Source organism: Bos mutus, chromosome 2 (assembly GCF_027580195.1).
Source record: "Bos mutus isolate GX-2022 chromosome 2, NWIPB_WYAK_1.1, whole genome shotgun sequence".
Classification (NCBI taxonomy): domain Eukaryota; kingdom Metazoa; phylum Chordata; class Mammalia; order Artiodactyla; family Bovidae; genus Bos; species Bos mutus.
The window spans coordinates 111,029,815-111,048,662 of NC_091618.1; the positions used below are offsets into that span (position 1 = coordinate 111,029,815).

Sequence of the window (18,848 nt, forward strand, 5' to 3'; positions counted from 1 at the left end):
TGAGCCACAGGAGGAGCTAGAAGTTAAGGTTCCCAAATGCATTCTGGGAGACCTTGCAGCCACAGCTCTGCCTTCTTCAACAGGAATGATAATTCTGTCGCTTTTCTTGTCCAGTGGAGAAGGGTGAACTGAGTGTTGGAAAGAGGGCAGGGAGTGAGTAAGCTCAGGCCACCAAGATGAGGCTTTCGTCCAAATACGTTTGAACAGGTGGCACTTTTAAGATGCATTTTTATCACATATGGGGAAGTAGAGAGTCCAAGAGGTGTCTGCTTTCTCTGTTAGGTGCTCACTGCCAGTAGTTTTCTTGCTAGATGAGACCAGGTACACACTGTCTCACAGGTTCCTCCTTGGCATCAAAGACAGCCAGTCCTCTAGGTCTGCAGCTTAGGAGGCTTCGTAAGTCAAAATCACACACACAAAGCCACCCGACGGACCCCTCTCTTCTGTTAACCGATTGTGCACACCACTGCCTTTCAGCCTCCTCTCAGAGAAGGAAGAGACACGGGAAAAGTTAAAGTGGTGGGTGTGGAAACTTCTGGACTCTTGCTCTCAACAACTAACCAGATCGGTTACTCGAGCTCTCGGCAAGCGCAGACACCGACCACGAGATCCCCAGGGTGGGGCTAGTTTCTGAGCTAAGGGCCAGCTGCCCCCGCCCCGAGGCCCCGCATCCCAGGCAGGCCCGCGACAAAGCCCCTCCCCGGGGCGGAGACAGCTCCTAAAAGTCGACGCCGCGTCCCGCCGCCGGCCAGTACCCGGGGGCCGCCGCCTCGCCCAGTTCCTTCGCCGCCACCGCGCGGAGTATGGGGCGTTGATGGCCATGGAGGGCTACAGGGGCTTCTTGGCGCTGCTGGTGTCGGCGCTGCTCGTCGGCTTCCTGTCTGTGATCTTCACCCTCATCTGGGTCCTCCACCACCGAGAGGGGCTCGGCTGGGACGGGACCGCGCTCGAGTTTAACTGGCACCCGGTGCTCGTGGTCACCGGCTTCGTCTTCATCCTGGGCATCGGTACTGGCACCTCCTGGGAGGCGGCGGGGGAGGAGGGGCCGAGGTTCCCGACCCAGTTCCAACCGAGTGAGGCTGGGCGAGGGAAGGGGTGAAGGAGTAGCGGGGGCCAGGGAGCCGAGTCGGCAGCGCAGAGGGAGGTGGCTGGTCCGGCGCCCGGGGGCCGCGGGCCGGGCGGACTTGGGCGAGCGCGGGAGTCGCGGCGGTGGGGCGGGGCGCGCGAGACTCGGGTTCGCTGGAAGACGCGTAGCTGGGTCAACCGACCCGGCTAGGTTAACGTTACTGCCAGTGGCTGGGACGCTACACCAGACTCCACCAAGCTTGGGAGCAGGGGGGAGATGCAGGAGCGCGGTGCGGCCAGGCAGCCCGCGAGCCCCCCGAAAATCACCCCCTGTGGGACCAGCCCTGCGCAGTCAGGGGCGCGGAGATCTCTTTAGGCCTGTCGTTGAACTTGCTTTGAGACTTCGGGTTAGGAGAGGAAAGCAACGGTGGTGGGGCGGGGGCGAATGGAGTGGGGAGAATTGGCCTCTTGTCTCATCTTCTCTAATTTTCTCTAAAGCCCTGAGCGAAGGGGAGGCCCGTCAGCGGGTGGCCTCACGAGTGAGTGAAGGAAGCATCAACTCTGGTTTCACTCCTAGAGCGTTAAACTCAGTCGAGCCCAAGAAGCTGCCAGGATTCAAAACGGTGTTTCGCTGCATCTCCAGGTTACTGGACAGTCTTGAGCCCGACTTGTTTTTGCGGCTGCAGACTGGCGAAAGTTCCCCTGCGGGGCTTCCTGTTGGGCACTGGCCCGGATCATGGGGCCAGAGATGCCCGCAGGGGCTCCGTGGCCGCCTGGCTGAGTGAGAGAGATGCTTATGCTTGGGACTTCTTTGGGGTTTGCTGCCCGGCCTGCGTTCTCTCGGATGAGCCTGGCACGGAGGGGGGACTCAGTGGATGGTTGTTTTTGTTTTGAGCTATAATTGACATATTCGTTTCAGGTGTGTAACATGATTATAGATGGAGATACCTATTACTAATTAACATCCATCACCTCACATAGTTACAATTTTTTCCCCTTTGAGATGGGATGAGAACTAGATCTCATCTCACTTAGCATTTAGAACATTGCTAAAGAATATAGTCTCTGTAGCATTGTTCAGATCTACAATATATTATTATTACTTGTCACCACTGTTCTGCTACATTACATCCCTTTAGAACTGGAGGGCTGTACCTTTTGACCACCTTCACTGTTTCCCCGCCTACCTCCTCTCTCGTCAGTGGCAGATCTTCTTATCTTTGTGCATGTGCTGACAGCTTTCTTTTCTTTGAGCTGTTGTTGAGCTGGAGGAACCTCTAGCTAGTGCTGCAAGCGCCATTTATTTGTAACCACTTTCCAAAAAGTGAAGTCAAGGCCTTGGCAGAGAAAGCATTTAGAAAAAGGCAGGAGTAGTGGACTGGGGTTATATCATAGAGAAGAAAGGAGAGGAGAGGAAAGGACTGGGAAACAGATGCCCACCAGCTGAAACCACTAGCCTTGCCTCTGAGCAGGCTGCCTTTTCTCCACCAGTATTTAACTTTCCCCAAACAAACAAGAGATCAAAAAAGCACCGACCTCATTCCTAAAGAAAAGATTTTTGTTTCCGATTAAAACTTGGGCAGCAGCCTTGGCCAGTGTGGCTGGATAGTGGCATGTTCCCACTCTGGGAGGTAGAGGAAGCTGCTGCCAGTGTCCAGCTATGGAGACTTCCCTGGTGTGAGATTGGCATCCACCCCGGTGTGAATACCACTGGACGGCTGAGTCGTTCGTTGCGTAAGTCTCAAGTTATTTTGCCACTAAACTAAAATGAGAAAAACATACTCGAGTTCCAAAGTCACTGTTGGCAGAAGCACTATTTCCTTCCTGGTGGAGCCCTCAAGTTTGGCTGGAGCTGTCAAAATCTTCTGTTTGCTCAAAGCAGTAGAAACACTCTTCATCTCTTCCAACCTAGTCCTCTGAGCAGCACCTAATACTAAGAAACTTTACCGAGGGGCTACAAGATCTTCTCATAATTTAAGGTAATAGAAACAGGTGATAATACTTGTTTCTTGACTTCTAAAAAGGAGATGGCCTATCGTTTATTGAGTGCCTCTGTGCACCCACTCAGGGCATTAATTCACAGATATATAGAAGCGTAAACTGAGGCATGGAGCAGCTAAGTAAGTTGCCTGTAGAAGTACTATACATGTTTTCAGTGGTTTTATTTTCAAGTTTCATTTCTCTACTCTTAAGGCAATATGCTTATTCTCTGTAAAATACCCTTTTTAGAGAAGCAAAAAGCTTCATCTAAAAAACACTTTGAAACTCTTCATGATAGAGTCCATCACAGTTTTCCTAAAAGAATTTATAGTTTGTCTAAACTTTGGGCTTTTAAAAGTCTGTTTACATTCACTTTGCAGCAAAAATATGAACATGGATATTTTGGAAATTTTCATCTGCTGCCTTCATTTAAGCATAACTGCTGTATTTGTATTAGTTTTGGAATGTTTGTCCTATCAACATTACCCATCCTGTTTACTATTTGGATTCCAGGCATGCAAAACACTTTAATCAAATGACACATTTATTTTTTATTTTTAAAATGTATTCTATTGAAGTATAGTTGACTTAAAATGTTGTGTTAATTTCTACTCTACAGCAAAATGATTCAGTAATACATATATACATTATTTTTCACATTCTTTTCCATGGTTTATCACAGGATGTTGAATATATCCTGTGCTATACAGTAGGACCTTATTGTCTATCCATTCTATATGTAATAGTTTGCATTTGCTAATCCCAAACTCCCAATCCATCCCTCCCCACCCTCTGCCCCTTGGCAGCCACAAGTCCGTTCTCTATGTAGATGACACATTTAATTGACATGAATGTAAACTTTCTCATACGTATAGGCACATACATAGACCTCATGAATTCTTGCAAGTTTTGGCCCACCTGCACTTCCTCACATCCCGCAGTAGAAAGCCTCCAGTAGAATGAGTAGGAGTAAAGAGTTGACCTTATAGACGAGGGGTGGGGGGGGACAGGGGACACACGTGTTATAGACCATCCGTGTTATAAAAGCCTTTTGTACTGTGTGTAATTGCTTCAAGGAGCAAATTTTTAGGCTATGTTGTTTCAGATCTCTAATAGTGAACATGATGTAATTGAGTTCTGTGATGCACACATGTTTAGAGATGAGAAAAGGGAAAGTCACTCAGTCATGTCCGACTCTTTGCGACCCCTATACAGTCCATGGAATTCTCCAGGCCAGAATACTGGAGTGGGTAGCCTTTCCCTTCTCCAGGGGATCTTCCCAACCCAGGGAGCTAACCCAGGTCTCCCACATTGCAGGCAGATTCTTTACCAGCTGAGTCACAAGGGAAGCCCAAGAGATTAGAGAAATGCTTCACAAATGCAGAGAGCAAACAATATTTAAAACTGTATGAGAACTGGTATATGTCCTTTGAAATACTTGTAAGAAGTAAGCTCTGAAGAAAGCAAGGGTAATACAAAAGTTACAAAATAAATGTCTGTGTATGTCTTTTGGAAAATATACGTGTTCTAAAATAAAGTATAACAGACTATAGGATATTTAAAGCTGAAATAAAATTTTAAACTTGTAGGAAATCTAGCAAACATGAATGAGGAAGTTTCAAAGAGACCTTTAGAAGAGCTTTGTGCTTCTCTGAAAGGAATGTTTCCCATGAAATAAGTATACTGCCAGGAAATCAGAGGAACAAAACTTGAAAAGGCCACAGAAAAGACTGAAACAAATAAATGCTCTCCAAGTAGCTGTTGACCTTCTAAAAGGTTCAGCAAGGTGGAAAGTGTTTTTTAGAAACAGGTAGAAAATTCAGGTATATAAACGTAGTGAAAAGTCTCAGCAACCCTATACTCCCTAGTTTGTCATGTGTAGAACTCTTTTGACTATATAAACTGAGGGAAGAGAAATTCAATAGTGTAATGATCTCAGGTTGGTTTTGTGAGAGACTATAACTTCATTTAAGTCACATTTAAAAGACTAACAAGACGAAATTGAGTGGTTCTTAAAAGGCAAGTGCGATATCTATTAACGTACCTAAAAGTGACCAAATTCCAAGACCACTTAAATATATTTGGAAAGGCTCTTGGGGTAAAACCTGGCAGAGAGTGGAGAAAGTGCCTCAGATACCTATTCCAAAACCAGCCTTTGGAACACCATAGATAATAAAGCCTATCACTCATAAAGAAACGGGGCTTTTTACAAAGCATAAATATTCAAGACAACCCCAAACACATTTTTCTTTTTTGTTAAAAATAAGTGCATACAGATCTCTTTGTGATGTAACTAATAAAAATGTTTCAGACATGAGTATTTCACTGTTGTGTCCCCAGTGTCTAGAATAACACCTAGAACTGGCACAAAGTAGGCCAATAAATAGCTGTTGAATGATGGTTCTCAGTACCATTGTTAATTGTAACAATGCACTTTTACAGCCACTCATTTGTGGAGATAGTAATGCATTGTTGGGTGTGTGTGTGCAGTCATGTTCGACTCTTTGAGACCCCATGGACTGTAGCCTGCCAGGCTCCTCTGTCTGTGGGATTTTCCAGGCAAGAATACTGGAGCAGGTTGCCATTTACTACTCCAGGGGATCTTCCCAAGCCTGGGATCGAACCTTCGACACAGTCTCTTGTGTCCCCTGCATTGGCAGGCAGGTTCTTCACCACTGCACCACCTGGGAATTCAGGGATAGTAATAGTAGCATCTAAAGGAGAAGTGCCCACCTTTCTTCTCAGTGATCCTGCTGTTTATAGCTGGTTTGGAAGCACCGATTAAGTCAGCCTTGGGGGAGAATGGGCATGATGGTGTATTGGAATTGCATCTCTACTGTAAAGGCCTTGAGCTTATTGGAGTGTTACTGCCTGCACCTCTTCACTCCAGCAGGTCTCCCTTTTTCCTTGTGCATCAAGTTCCCACCCCATTGGATCATTTCCAATGTGTTATAATGTCTTTTATCTTAAAAAACAACCATACTCTTGACCCCTTACTCCCCTTTCAGCTACTGCCTAAAATCCCTGCTTGCCTTATCACAGAACTTTTAGAAATACTTGTCAATACCTGCAGTCTCCAGTTCCTCTCCTCCTATTGTCTCTTGACCCCACTCCAATCAGGCTTCCTCTCTACTGCTGCACCAAAATTGCTCTTAACATAACCAATTGCCTCCACATTGCTAATTCCAGCCGTCATCAATTCTCAGTCCTCATCTTGCTTGACCAAAAAGCAACATTTGGTGCAACTGACCCACTATTCCTCCTTGGGACACTTCTTCACTTGGGCTTCCAGGATCCCTGACTCTCTTGGCTCTTCTCTCCTCATTGCCTACTCCTTTTCGTGTCCTTTGCTGGCTCCTCCTCATCTCCCTGATCCATTAAGGTTAGAGAGCCTGAGCTTCAGTTTTCTGACCAATTCTCCTCTCCTGATCCACTCAGAATCTTGGTCATCTCATTTAGTCTTGTGGCTTTAAACACCATGTATCCCCCTGAATCCTCCTATATTTATGTTCACCTGGACCTCTCCCCTGAACTCCAGACTCAAATATCCATCTACTCAAACTCTCAACTTGTATGTCAAATAGACATGTCCAAATCTCAACTCTCCGTCTTCCTCATACCCCCCCAAACTTCTCCTCCTATAGGCTTCCCCATCTCATTAAATGGCAACTTCATCCTTCCAGATGTATGTTCATGTCAGAACTATATAGTCATCCTTGATGCCTCTGCTTCTTCCATACTTCTCATCCAGCCCATATGAAATCATATAAATTCCAAATTCAAAATATAATATTAACCAAATTCTGACCACTGACTATTTTCTCCCTCCCTCCCTACTTCTCTTCCTCCCTTTCTTTCTTATCTTCCATTTGAATGTAAGCTCCCTTGTCTGTCTTCTTCACTGCTGTATCCATGGTGGGCAGAAAATTACCTAACATGTAATTGGCATTCAATAAATATTCACTAAATTAATGAAAATTTGGCCAGTCCTTTAAACTGGGGGTCATAGATACAAGGATGGCATATAAAGTGAATATGTGAAGTGGGTTGGGTGTGTAGCACCCACCAGAATGTCTTCCTGGCTTTAAACATTCAAACACACAAATTCCTGGTCTACACTGGACACCAGTCTATGCAGGAGGAATGTAGGACAGGAACCGGAGTTTGCTGTCAGGGCAGTGACAGGTGCTCCTTAGTGGGCATCCTCGCAGCGTAAATCCCTCCATCAGCTCTCCTGTCCCCAGGTGACTGTCCAGACATCAGGAGATGAGATCTCCATTGATGGGATTGGGGCTTAAGGTCCCATGGCCCGCATGGGACCTTAAGATTTACTGAACCGAAATCTCTTGTAAATGCTCTATGGACCTGGTTTCTAGTGCCCCTGAAAACAATACATGGTGAGTTGAACAGTGACTTCCAAAAAACATGTTCAAGTCCTAATCTCAGTGACCTCTGAAGGGGCTTAGCATCTTTGCAGATGTAATAGTTTTATATAATTTTGTTTTTTACTCATCTTTGGCTGTGCTGAGTCTTCGTTACTGTGTAGGCTTTTCTCTAGCTGTGGCGAGTGGGGGTCTATGCTCCAGCGGCGGTGCATGGGTTTCTCACTGCGGTGGCTTCTCCTTGCGGAGCACGGGCTGCAGGGCACAGGCTCAGTAACCGTGGCACATGGACTTAGTTGCTCCATGGCATGTGGCATCTTCTCGGATCAGGGATCAAAGCATTAGCAGGGGATTCTTTACCACTGAGCCACCAGGGAAGCCCTTTGCAGACGTAATTAAGGATCTTAAGATTAGGTCAGCCCGGGTTTAGGATGGGCCCTAAACCCAATAACTGGTGTCCTTTTAAGAGAAAAGAGAAGGAAATTTGAGGCACAGACACACAGAGGGGAGGGTCTTGTAAAAATGGAGGCAGAGATTGGAGTCATCTGTGGACAAGTCAGGGGAGCACCAAGAATTGCCAGCAGCTACCAGAAGCTAAGAGGGAGGAATGGAATGGATTCTCAGAGCCTCCTGAAGGAACCAGTCTTGCCAGCAACTTGATCTTAGACTTCTGGCCTCCAGAATTGTGAGGGAATACATTTCTGTTTGAAGTCTCTCAGTTTTTGGTCCTTTGTTACGGCAGCCCTAGGAAACCAATACTGGATATGGCAGTTACACTGCACTCCGGGAAGCCCAAAGCATGGCATTTTCTTCAGGTATTTGTAGACTTTTCATTGTTCTTCTCAGTCCAGACACAGTTTACCAATCAGGGGTCCATTTTATTATGAGCAGTGTTGCCTAATAACACTCGGGAGAAGCCACTGTGTTTACGAGCACAGTTAACCAAAGTTCAGATGCTTGGCCACAGGGTATAGGTACGGGCTTTGTGTGAGGGGTAGGAACTGCAGGGAACTAGAGATGGCCTCCTCCTGGCGAAATAGAAAGCTCTTAGCTCCAGCAGGTTGGGGCAATGTGGGGATCCTCTCAGAGGTCAGAGCTTCTCATTATCCAAGAGAATCCAGATTAAAAAAAAAAAAACTGGGTTCAGTCTAAAAGTAAACCAGCCACAAAACCAAAACCTCCACATCATCATGCTAATCAAACAAAACACTTCTGTGGACCAAATCCAGTCTCTATCTTCCAGTGACCTCTAGAGTTTTCTGTCTTGCCTTAGTGGGCTTTTCAACATTTCCCTTAAAAAGTAGAACAATCTTCCCTTTTAAGAAATATAGACCAGATATCTTTGTTATAACTTTTTTTCCTATAGAAACTTTCTTAAAAAATCAGAACAGGCTTCAAAATGGTTGCAGACTTCAGCTGTACCTTTCTAAGTCTGTTTATTCATTCATTCAATTTCTTCACATATTATCCTATTTATTTAACTAGCATACAATATTTAAGCACTTCAGTTCAGTTCAGTCGCTCAGTCGTGTCCGACTCTTTTCGACCCCATGAATCACAGCACGCCAGGCCTCCCTGTCCATCACCAACTCCCGAGTTCACTGACACTCACGTCCATCGAGTCAGTGATGCCATCCAGCCATCTCATCCTCTGTCGTCCGCTTCTCCTCCTGCCCCCAATCCCTCCCAGCATCAGAGTCTTTTCCAATGAGTCAACTCTTCGCACGAGGTGGCCAAAGTACTGGAGTGTCAGCTTTAGCATCATTCCTTCCAAAGAAATCCCAGGGCTGATCTCCTTCAGAATGGACTGCTTGGATCTCCTTGCAGTCCAAGGGACTCTCTAGAGTCTTCTCCAACACCACAGTTCAAAAGCATCAATTCTTCAGCGCTCAGCCTTCTTCACAGTCCAACTCTCACATCCATACATGACCACAGGAAAAACCATAGCCTTGACTAGACGAACCTTTGTTGGCAAAGTAATGTCTCTGCTTTTGAATATGCTATCTAGGTTGGTCATAACCTTCCTTCCAAGGAGTAAGCATCTTTTAATTTCCTGGCTGCAGTCACCATCTGCAGTGACTTTGGAGCCCAGAAAAATAAAGTCTGACACTGTTTCCACTGTTTCCCCATCTATTTCCCATGAAGTGGTGGGACAGGATGCCATGATCTTCGTTTTCTGAATGTTGAGCTTTAAGCCAACTTTTTCACTCTCCACTTTCACTTTCATCAAGAGGCTTTTGAGTTCCTCTTCACTTTCTGCCATAAGGGTGGTGTCATCTGCATATCTGAAGTTATTGATATTTCTCCCAGCAATCTTGATTCAAGCTTGTGCTTCTTGCAGCCCAGCGTTTCTCATGATGTACTCTGCATATAAGTTAAATAAACAGAGTGACAATATACAGCCTTGACGAACTCCTTTTCCTATTTGGAACCAGTCTGTTGTTCCATGTCCAGTTCTAACTGTTGCTTCCTGACCTGCATACAGATTTCTCAAGAGGCAGATCAGGTGTTCTGGTATTCCCATCTCTTTCAGAATTTTCCACAGTTTATTGTGATCCACACAAAGGCTTTGGCATAGTCAATAAAGCCAAAATAGATGTTTTTCTGGAACTCTCTTGCTTTTTCCATGATCCAGAGGATGTTGGCAATTTGATCTCTGGTTCTTCTGCCTTTTCTAAAACCAGCTTGAACATCAGGAAGTTTGCGGTTCACATATTACTGAAGCCTGGCTTGGAGAATTTTGAGCATTTCTTTGCTAGTGTGTGAGATGAGTGCAATTGTGCGGTAGTTTGAGAATTCTTTGGCATTGCGTTTCTTTGGGATTGGAATGAAAACTGACCTTTTCCAGTCCTGTGCCACTGCTGAGTTTTCCAAATCTGCTGGCATATTGAGTGCAGCACTTTCACAGCATCATCTTTGAGGATTTGAAATAGCTCCACTGGAATGCCATCACCTCCACTACTGTATGCCAGACACTGTGTAAAACAAATGAGTAAGATGTAGTCCTATCTCCACCTGAGCCCTAAATATTTAGAGCTGTCTAGGACTTGAAGTTCAGCTCCTAATTTTAGAGGTCAAATGCCTGACCAGGGTTAAATTTACCACCAGTGATATCAGCTAACTGCTACTGCCAAGTCGCTTCAGTCGTATCTGACTCTGTATGGCCCCATAGACGGCAGCCACCAGGCTCCCCCGTCCCTGGGATTCTCCAGGCAAGAACACTGGAGTGGGTTGCCATTTCCTTCTCCAATGCATGAAAGTGAAAGTGAAGTCGCTCAGTCATGTCCGACTCTTAGCGACCCCATGGACTGCAGCCTACTAGGCTTCTCCATCCATGGATTTTCCAGGCAAAGTACTGGAGTGGGGTGCCATCGCCTTCTCCACAGTGATATCAGAGCCAATACTATTTCTAATCTGTTATAATATTGATTGAGGCACAAGAAAATATAGCGAAAATATGGCTGGTGTTGTTAACAATGCAAGTTTTCTGAATATTTGTAAATGTCTAGCCAATTAATTGAATTTTTCTCTTTTCATACACTATTTGGTACCCAGAAGATACCTTTGTGAGGATTTTAGTCACTTCAGAGAGATGCTTCTAGCACCAAGATGCTAAAACAAATCTTCCAAATCGCTCAGATCACTTCCTTCATTCTGATTCTCCAGAGGTTTTCAGTTTCATGACATTCATGCTGTGAGACAGTCTGAGTACACAGGCATGTTTCAGAGCTCAGGTTCGCCCTGATAGTTGCTGTAGGAATCTTTTCAGGAAGCATACTTAAAGGGGGTTCTCTGCTTGTACATTTAAACTTGAGGTCCTTTGGGTTGAGTCTGCTACATTCTGGGGTACACAGGGAAATAAATTATAAATTTTAATAGTCCTGTTCGGAACATTCTACCAAGGAGGTCAAAATAATACTTTATTCAAAAAGTTAAGAAAAGTGTGATGGGCACACCATATTTAAGCAGAGTTTATAAAGGTCTTCAATTTCCAGTGTACTTCACTTTTAATAACTTATTTTGTGGTTCACTTAAAGCTTATCTAAAGCTATTAAGTGGGTCCAAGGGCAGAATACTTTTTACTGATTTGAAAGGACCATTTGGTTTAATATGAGCTAACACTTGGGTCAGCAGTTAGATCTGACTACCTTTCCTGGAGAAGGAAATGGCAACCCACTCCAGTATTCTTGCCTGGAAAATCCCATGGACAAAGGAGCCTGGCAGGCTCCAGTCCATGGGTTCTCAAAGAGTCAGACACGATTGAGCATATACACACAACACTTGGGTCAGCGGTTGAAGTTTTAATTTGTGCATTTTAAAAGAGAATCTGCTCGTTTTCTGGGAAATAATAAATTACTGTACTTTATTAAGATTTATATATTCAACACATACTTATTGAATTTCTGCTATGTGCTAGGCTCTGTGAGCTCTTTGCTAAATGCTGGGATCTGACCGTGACCTAGACAGATGTGCTCCTATCTTCATAAATCACAAGATTTAAAGAAAGAAGAACTAGAGTCAAATTGTTTTCTATGTATGGGGACATTTCTCTCCCTCCAAGTGCCCTTCTCCCCACATTCACTTTGACAAATTCTACATTTGCATTGTTTGCTACAAGACAAATTTGTGTATGTGGATAGTTTTGTAATGGTATATGGATGGAAAGCTGGTGTCAAACCAGAGATTACATCTTGGAGAATTTGTATTTCACATATCCCTGAGTTGATTATGCTGCTTAGGAACTGAGAAGATTTCTAATACGTAAATACAACTCAAGTTACTGCGTTTCCCTCTTCATTGTTGAAAAAATAATTGTACACAGGTCTTCCTCCCTCCCTCCCTCCTTGCCTGCCTGCCTTCCCTCCTTCCTTTTCAAGTTTATCACAACAGCATGTTCCACCATCAGCCAGCCTGGGTGGGAGGGGTGTTTGGGGGAGAATGGATACATGTATATGTATGACTGAGTCCCTTCACTGTTCACCTGAAATTACCACAACGTTGTTAATCAGCTATACACCAATACAAAATAAAAAGTTTAAAGTTAAAAAAAATTTTAAACGTATTTTTCACATACATGTGTTCATGTTTCCCCTTCTTTTCTTGCCCCAAATGGTTTTGCCATCTCAGACCTGTAACAGAAAACCCTTGTTTCAGTCACAAGTAGCTGTCTGATAGCATTTCCCCTCCTCATGAGCTTCTGAGAACTTTTTCTTCCTTCTCACTGAACCTCAGGAATGGTGTCTAGGTAAGTGCCAAGCCAGAGAAGCAAGAAATATTTAAATTCCACTCTACAGGCAGTTTTTACTGCTGTTGAAAAAAGCTTCTTGTTGAAGAAATGTGGTTGATTTGTTAAGGTTGCCCTTTCTCCTGAAGTTCACCATATTTGGGTTATTTATGCATTTTAAAAGGCACATAAACACATTATGCAAATGCATCACTTTGGAGTTATCCTCCATTTATCCAGAGAGCATTTGAAACTTAGCTACCGTGCAGAACTTCTCTATCACCAGGACAGGTGCTGAAAACTCCATGCCTGCCTCCTATGAGAGAGCCACTGAGGTTTCCACAAGCTTCCTACTTAGAAGGTGAGACTAATTGCCTATTAGGTTTGCAGGCTTACAGAAATTTTATTCATGAACTCTTTCAACCATACAGAAACTAATATAACAGATCCCCATGTAGTCACCATCCATATTTAAAGATGTTAAAAGAGTTTTGCCATCCTAAAAATTTATCAACTAGAACTTAAAGCTGGTAGGAATAATAGATAGTGCAGGCTGATGAGAGGAGAGGTTGGAGGCAGGCACCCTAACCTGGGCAAGAAACTAAAAGAGGAAATAGAAAATTCTAAAACTAGACTCAAGGACTAGAGAAAACAAAAACGTAATTATCTGGGCCCACTTGGATCAGAGGTAAGTACCTCTCCTGCTTCAAAGTAATAGGACAGTATGTTTTACTGATAACCCCAAACCATCAATAAAAGATTAGATTGTGTCCCACTCATGCTATTGCTAGAGAAGGAAAGCTAGTGGGCAAAATCATTTGGGTAAATGTGAAAAGTTTAAAAATCAAGTTTTGACACTCAAAGAGGGTAGACTTTCAGTTTTGTGAAAAATTTGACACATTTTTCTGGGGTTCTTGCAGTATGGAGAAGAGTGAAAGTTCTTTACTGGGAACATAGTTGTCTTTGAATTTTGGACATTTTTCAGGTACTTTTTGTTCAAGAACCACATACATGCAGAAAAGTACCTAAATCATAAGGGACGTGTTTTCATCGCATGAGCACACTCAAGCTCGCATCATGAGACAACATTCCAGGCACCCCAGAATCCCCCTGGTAACCCTTGAACTCTCCTCATCCTTGATAACTATTCCTGATTTCTAACATCTGAGCTTAGTTTTGATTTTGGAAATTTTGGGTATAATATGACCCAGATTAGGGAGGAAAAGCTGTCGTGATTCATGACTCATAATTTGCTTTTCAGGGAAACAGCCTGAGTATTTCCCTTATGCATGTGGATTCATCCATTCAAGCCCTGCAATCTAAGAGTCCTTCCCCTGGGTGGTGCCTGGAGGATATGATGCTGACGATGATGATGATGCTGGTGATAGCAATGATATTAATTTAAAAACACAATGATATTGAACAAACTACTTCACCTCTCTGTGCCTCCACTTCCTCCTCTGTGTAGCGGTAATAATAACTATGCCTTCCTCACAGAGTTGAGTTGATCATTATAATGAAAACAAGTAGAGCACTTAGTATGGTGCCTACTACCTTACAAGAGCTCGGTTTCGTGTGTATGTGTGTGTGTGTGTGCCCTCGTATTTCTGCCCTGAAAGACATTGAAGTAGGATGACAAAGGATGTTGAACTAACTTTTATTTTTTTAATTTCATTTATTTATTTTTTTTGGCCATGCCATACAGCTTGTGGGATCTCAGTTCCCTGACCAAGGATTGAACCTGGGCCACAACAGTAAAAGCCTGGAATCCTAACCACTACACCACCAGGGAACTTCCTGAACTAGCTTTTAAAAGCATACCTTTTGGGAATTCCCTGGGGGACCAGTGGCCAGAACTTGGTGCTTTCACCGTCAGGCCTGGGTTCAATCCCTGGTTGGGGAACTAGGATCCTGGAAGCTACAGGGCAAAGCACCCCCTAAACATATACCTTTCAAGGTGTTGTATTAAATGGCTTGAAAAGATTTATTGACTATAGAAATGATTACCTGTAAAGTTTCTATGTCCTCAAGGAAATATTGATATAATCAATCAAATTTATAAGATAGCCATATATGCACTAAAATGAGTAGGTAGTCAACCTTCAGAATTTGGATTAGATAAAAGGAATCTGTCCTAACTGTGGTGCCTGCCTCTCAAATGTTAGAAAGGAACCAAAGAATAGGAAGATTGACATCTTGTGCTGAAAGCTTTAAAGTGCCTGAATTCACATCTATTAATATCTTTGTAGGTTTTTTGTGTTTCTGCCTGAAAATGGACAAGATAATCTTTTACCTTTTATGATCCAATTAAGTTTCTTATACTCAAAATATAAATGTCTTTGAAGGGAAAAGGCAGCAGCTTGCGCTGCTGCTTCTTTTCTGGAATTAAGAAATTTATGTGACCCATTGCTAATATAATGGGACCTATTTCCAAGAGAGTATTCTTTAAACTTTTCAACCTGCCATACGTTTCCAGATATTTAAATTTTCCCTGAAATGAACATAAGGAGTGGGATGAGGGTAGGTTGGGGCAGGATATTACCTTCCAAACAAAATTAATTGCATGCTGGATAGGGTGGCCATATAATCTATTGATTAAGCCAGGTTGAAAATCAGATTATTAGCAGGAGCCCAGAAATCCCTCGTGCATTCCTTTCTGGTTGCTATACCCCTTCTTCACAAGGGCAGCCACTATCTTGACTCTTCAATTTTTTAAATCTTTTATTTATTTTTTAAAAGTATATGGCAATTAATTAATTAATTAGGTTTTGGCCACCTGGGGTCTTAGTTCCCTGACCAGGAATCAAACCCATGTCCCTTGCATTGGAAGCATGGAGAGTCTTAACCACTAAATTGCCAGAGAAGTTCCTGTCTTGATTTTTCTTATTGCAAAGATGAGTGTTGCCTATTTTTATATTTCATATCAATTGAATCATACAGTGTGTATTTATTTATGTCTAGTTTCTTGGCATTGACATTATAGATTGATCCATATCATTGAGTGAAGTTCTAGTTTTATTTTTTTATTTTTATTTTATTTTTTTTTTTTAAGTTCTAGTTTTAGATCATTCATGCCATGGTATGAATATATCACAATTTATTTATTCAGTCTCTTAATGATGAACATTTGGGAATTTCCCAGGTTTTGGCCACAACAAATAGTGCTATAATACTACTCTTAATACATGTCTTTTGGTGAATATATGTATATATTTCTTTGGGGCATATGCCCAGGAGTAGAATTAATATATCATAATGGCTCAGTGGTAAAGAACCCACCTGTCAATGCAGGAGACATGGGTTTGATGCCTGGGTTGGGAAGATTTCCCTGGAGAAAGAAATGGCAACCTACTCCAGTATTGTTGCCTGGGAAATCCCATGGACAGGGGAGCCTGGTGGACTACCATCCATGGGGTTGCAAAAGAGTTAGACATGACTCCAGTTCAGTTCAGTTCAGTCGCTCAGTCGTGTCCAACTCTTTGCGACCCCATGAATCGCAGCACGCCAGGCCTCCCTGTCTATCACCAACTCCTGGACTTCACTCAGACTCATGTCCATTGAGTCAGTGATGCCATCCAGCCATCTCATCCTCTGTCGTCCCCTTCTCCTCCTGCCCCCAATCCCTCCCAGCATCAGAGTCTTTTCCAATGAGTCAATTTGCATGAGGTGGCCAAAGTACTGGAGTTTCAGCTTTAGCATCATTCCTTCCAAAGAAATCCCAGGGCTGATCTCCTTCAGAATGGACTGGTTGGATCTCCTTGCAGTCCAAGGGACTCTCAAGAGTCTTCTCCAACACCACAGTTCAAAAGCATCAATTCTTCGGCGCTCAGCCTTCACAGTCCAACTCTCGCATCCATACATGACCACAGGAAAAAGCATAGCCTTGACTTGACGGACCTTTGTTGGCAAAGTAATGTCTCTGCTTTTGAATATGCTATCTAGGTTGGTCATAACTTTCCTTCCAAGGAGTAAGCGTCTTTTAATTTCATGGCTGCAGTCACCATCTGCAGTCATTTTGGAGCCAGAAAAATAAAAGTCTGACACTGTTTCCACTGTTTCCCCATCTATTTCCCATGAAGTGATGGGACTGGATGCCATGATCTTCGTTTTCTGAATGTTGAGCTTTACGCCAACTTTTTCACTCTCCACTTTCACTTTCATCAGGAGACTTTTGAGTTCCTCTTCACTTTCTGCCATAAGGGTGGTGTTATCTGCATATCTGAGGTTATTGATATTTCTCCTGGCAATCTTGATTCCAGCTTGTGTTTCTTCCAGTTCAATGTTTCTCATGATGTACTCTGCATATAAGTTAAATAAGCAGGGAGACAATATACAGCCTTGAGCAACTAAATAACAACAAAAGGTATGCATAAGTTTAGCTTAAGTAGATACTGCTAGTTTTCCCAAGTGTTTGTTCTCCTTTAAACTCTCAGCAGCAGAGCATGAGAGTTTTGTTGTTTCATAGCCTCTCCAGTACTCAGTATTTTCCGTGTTCAGCCATTCAGACGTGTGATAGAGGTATTCTCATTTCTCTGTTGATCAACGAAGTTGATATCTTAATTATGCTTACTCGTCACTTGGATATACTCTTTTATGAAATACTTAGAAATACTCTTTCGTCTATTTAAATCTTTGCGCTTATTTTTTCTATTCTTTAGCCTGTCTTTTTCTTGTCAAATTAAGGCACTTATATGAAGAAACCAGACCATAAGATTAGGAATTTAGTTTGGGACATGTTGAGTTTGAGATATTTGAGAGGCATCTATGTAGAGATGTCAAGAAGCCATTGGAATATGTAGGTCTGGAGTTCAGAAGAAAGTTCTGGGCTGGAGATGAGAATTTTGGAGTCCCAACCATGGAGGTAGCATTTTAGTGAGAGACTGAATGAGATCACCCACAGAGAGAGGAAAAAATCCTAAGACTGAGCCTGAGAGGCATCAAGGTTCATTCGTAAGTTGGGAGTAAAGAAGATGCCAGCAAAGAGCTTAAGAAGGAACCACTGAGAGGCAGGGAAGAGAGGAGAAGCCAAAGTTAACAGAAAAGGGTTTCATAGAAGGGAGTGTTCACTGCGTCAAAATATTCATCTTGTGTTGGTTAAAAGAACAGCAACACTACATTCTGTGCCCTTTTTTCTCTCTTCAGCCATCATTGTATACAGACTGCCATGGACTTGGAAATGCAGCAAGCTCCTGATGAAATCCATCCATGCAGGGCTAAACACTGTTGCTGCCATTCTTGCAATTATTTCTCTGGTGGCTGTTTTTGATTTCCACAATGCCAAGAAGATCCCCAATATGTACAGTCTGCACAGCTGGGTTGGACTGACAGCTGTCATTCTCTACATTTTACAGGTCAGTATCTCAGTGTATTTCTAAACAAGATACAAAAAGTTAAACAATTCAGATACTGTCGATGTTTTCTGTTTTTCATAGTTTCTTGGAAGTCATTTCATTTCCACTAGTCATCATTCAGTTTGTTTCCATTGTAAGTATTTTCCCTTGAGGGGGCACCAGAATTCAGTTTTGAGCATGATTGTGAGGTTTTAAATATGGACATATGTATGTTGAGAAAGTGCCATCTCTTCATTTCGAGGCTGCCATCGTTCGCACTCTAAATTCCATGTGCTGGATGAACTAGCACAGGCAAGAGCTCGATATTTCTTCCCCACATTCCCTGTCATTTCTATAAGTTTATGAGTAAAGAGATGAATTTTTACATCTTTGTTAGATTTTGAAGGCTCAGTGATTTTTTAATTTTCATTTCACTCATTAAATGTCTTTATTTATTAAAAACACATACTCTTGAGAGCACTATTTTTAAACATGTTAAGGGAGTGAGATAGGAATTTGGCTGTTCAAGGTCACAAAAGTAAAGGTTAATTTTTTAAGGTTTTGGTGTTAACCATTTTGTTGAAAAATCTTTGTAAACTATGTCAATTCATTTCCCTTCCTTAGTACATATATCCAACTCCTGATTGGGACATCATTGTGAACTTACTTTCCTGTGGATATAGGAGAAGAAATGGGAGTGAGTTTGTAAAGCCTCAAGGCATATCTTAGAATATATGAATGTATGACCTTTTTAAATAGGGATCTCTTAGAAGACATTTGTTTGTCATTTTTCTTCTTCTTAAGTAAGGATTTTAAAGCCTTAAGTCTTCTTTAATTTTAACTAAATAGAAGTTGCTAGCTATACGG

At 42.8% G+C, this 18,848-nt stretch overlaps 1 protein-coding gene across 1 annotated transcript in view; it reads left to right on the plus strand.

Moving 5' to 3' along the window:
- The first annotated feature begins 724 nt into the window (after nt 1–724).
- The window catches only part of CYBRD1 (cytochrome b reductase 1), a 34,922-nt gene continuing 16,798 nt past the window's right edge, over nt 725–18,848 (plus strand). The window contains exons 1-2 of the mRNA XM_005887578.3: nt 725–1,007; nt 17,794–18,002. Of these exons, the coding sequence (XP_005887640.1) occupies nt 815–1,007; nt 17,794–18,002 (402 nt within the window). The 5' untranslated portion in view covers nt 725–814. The remainder of the gene's footprint in view (nt 1,008–17,793; nt 18,003–18,848) is intronic.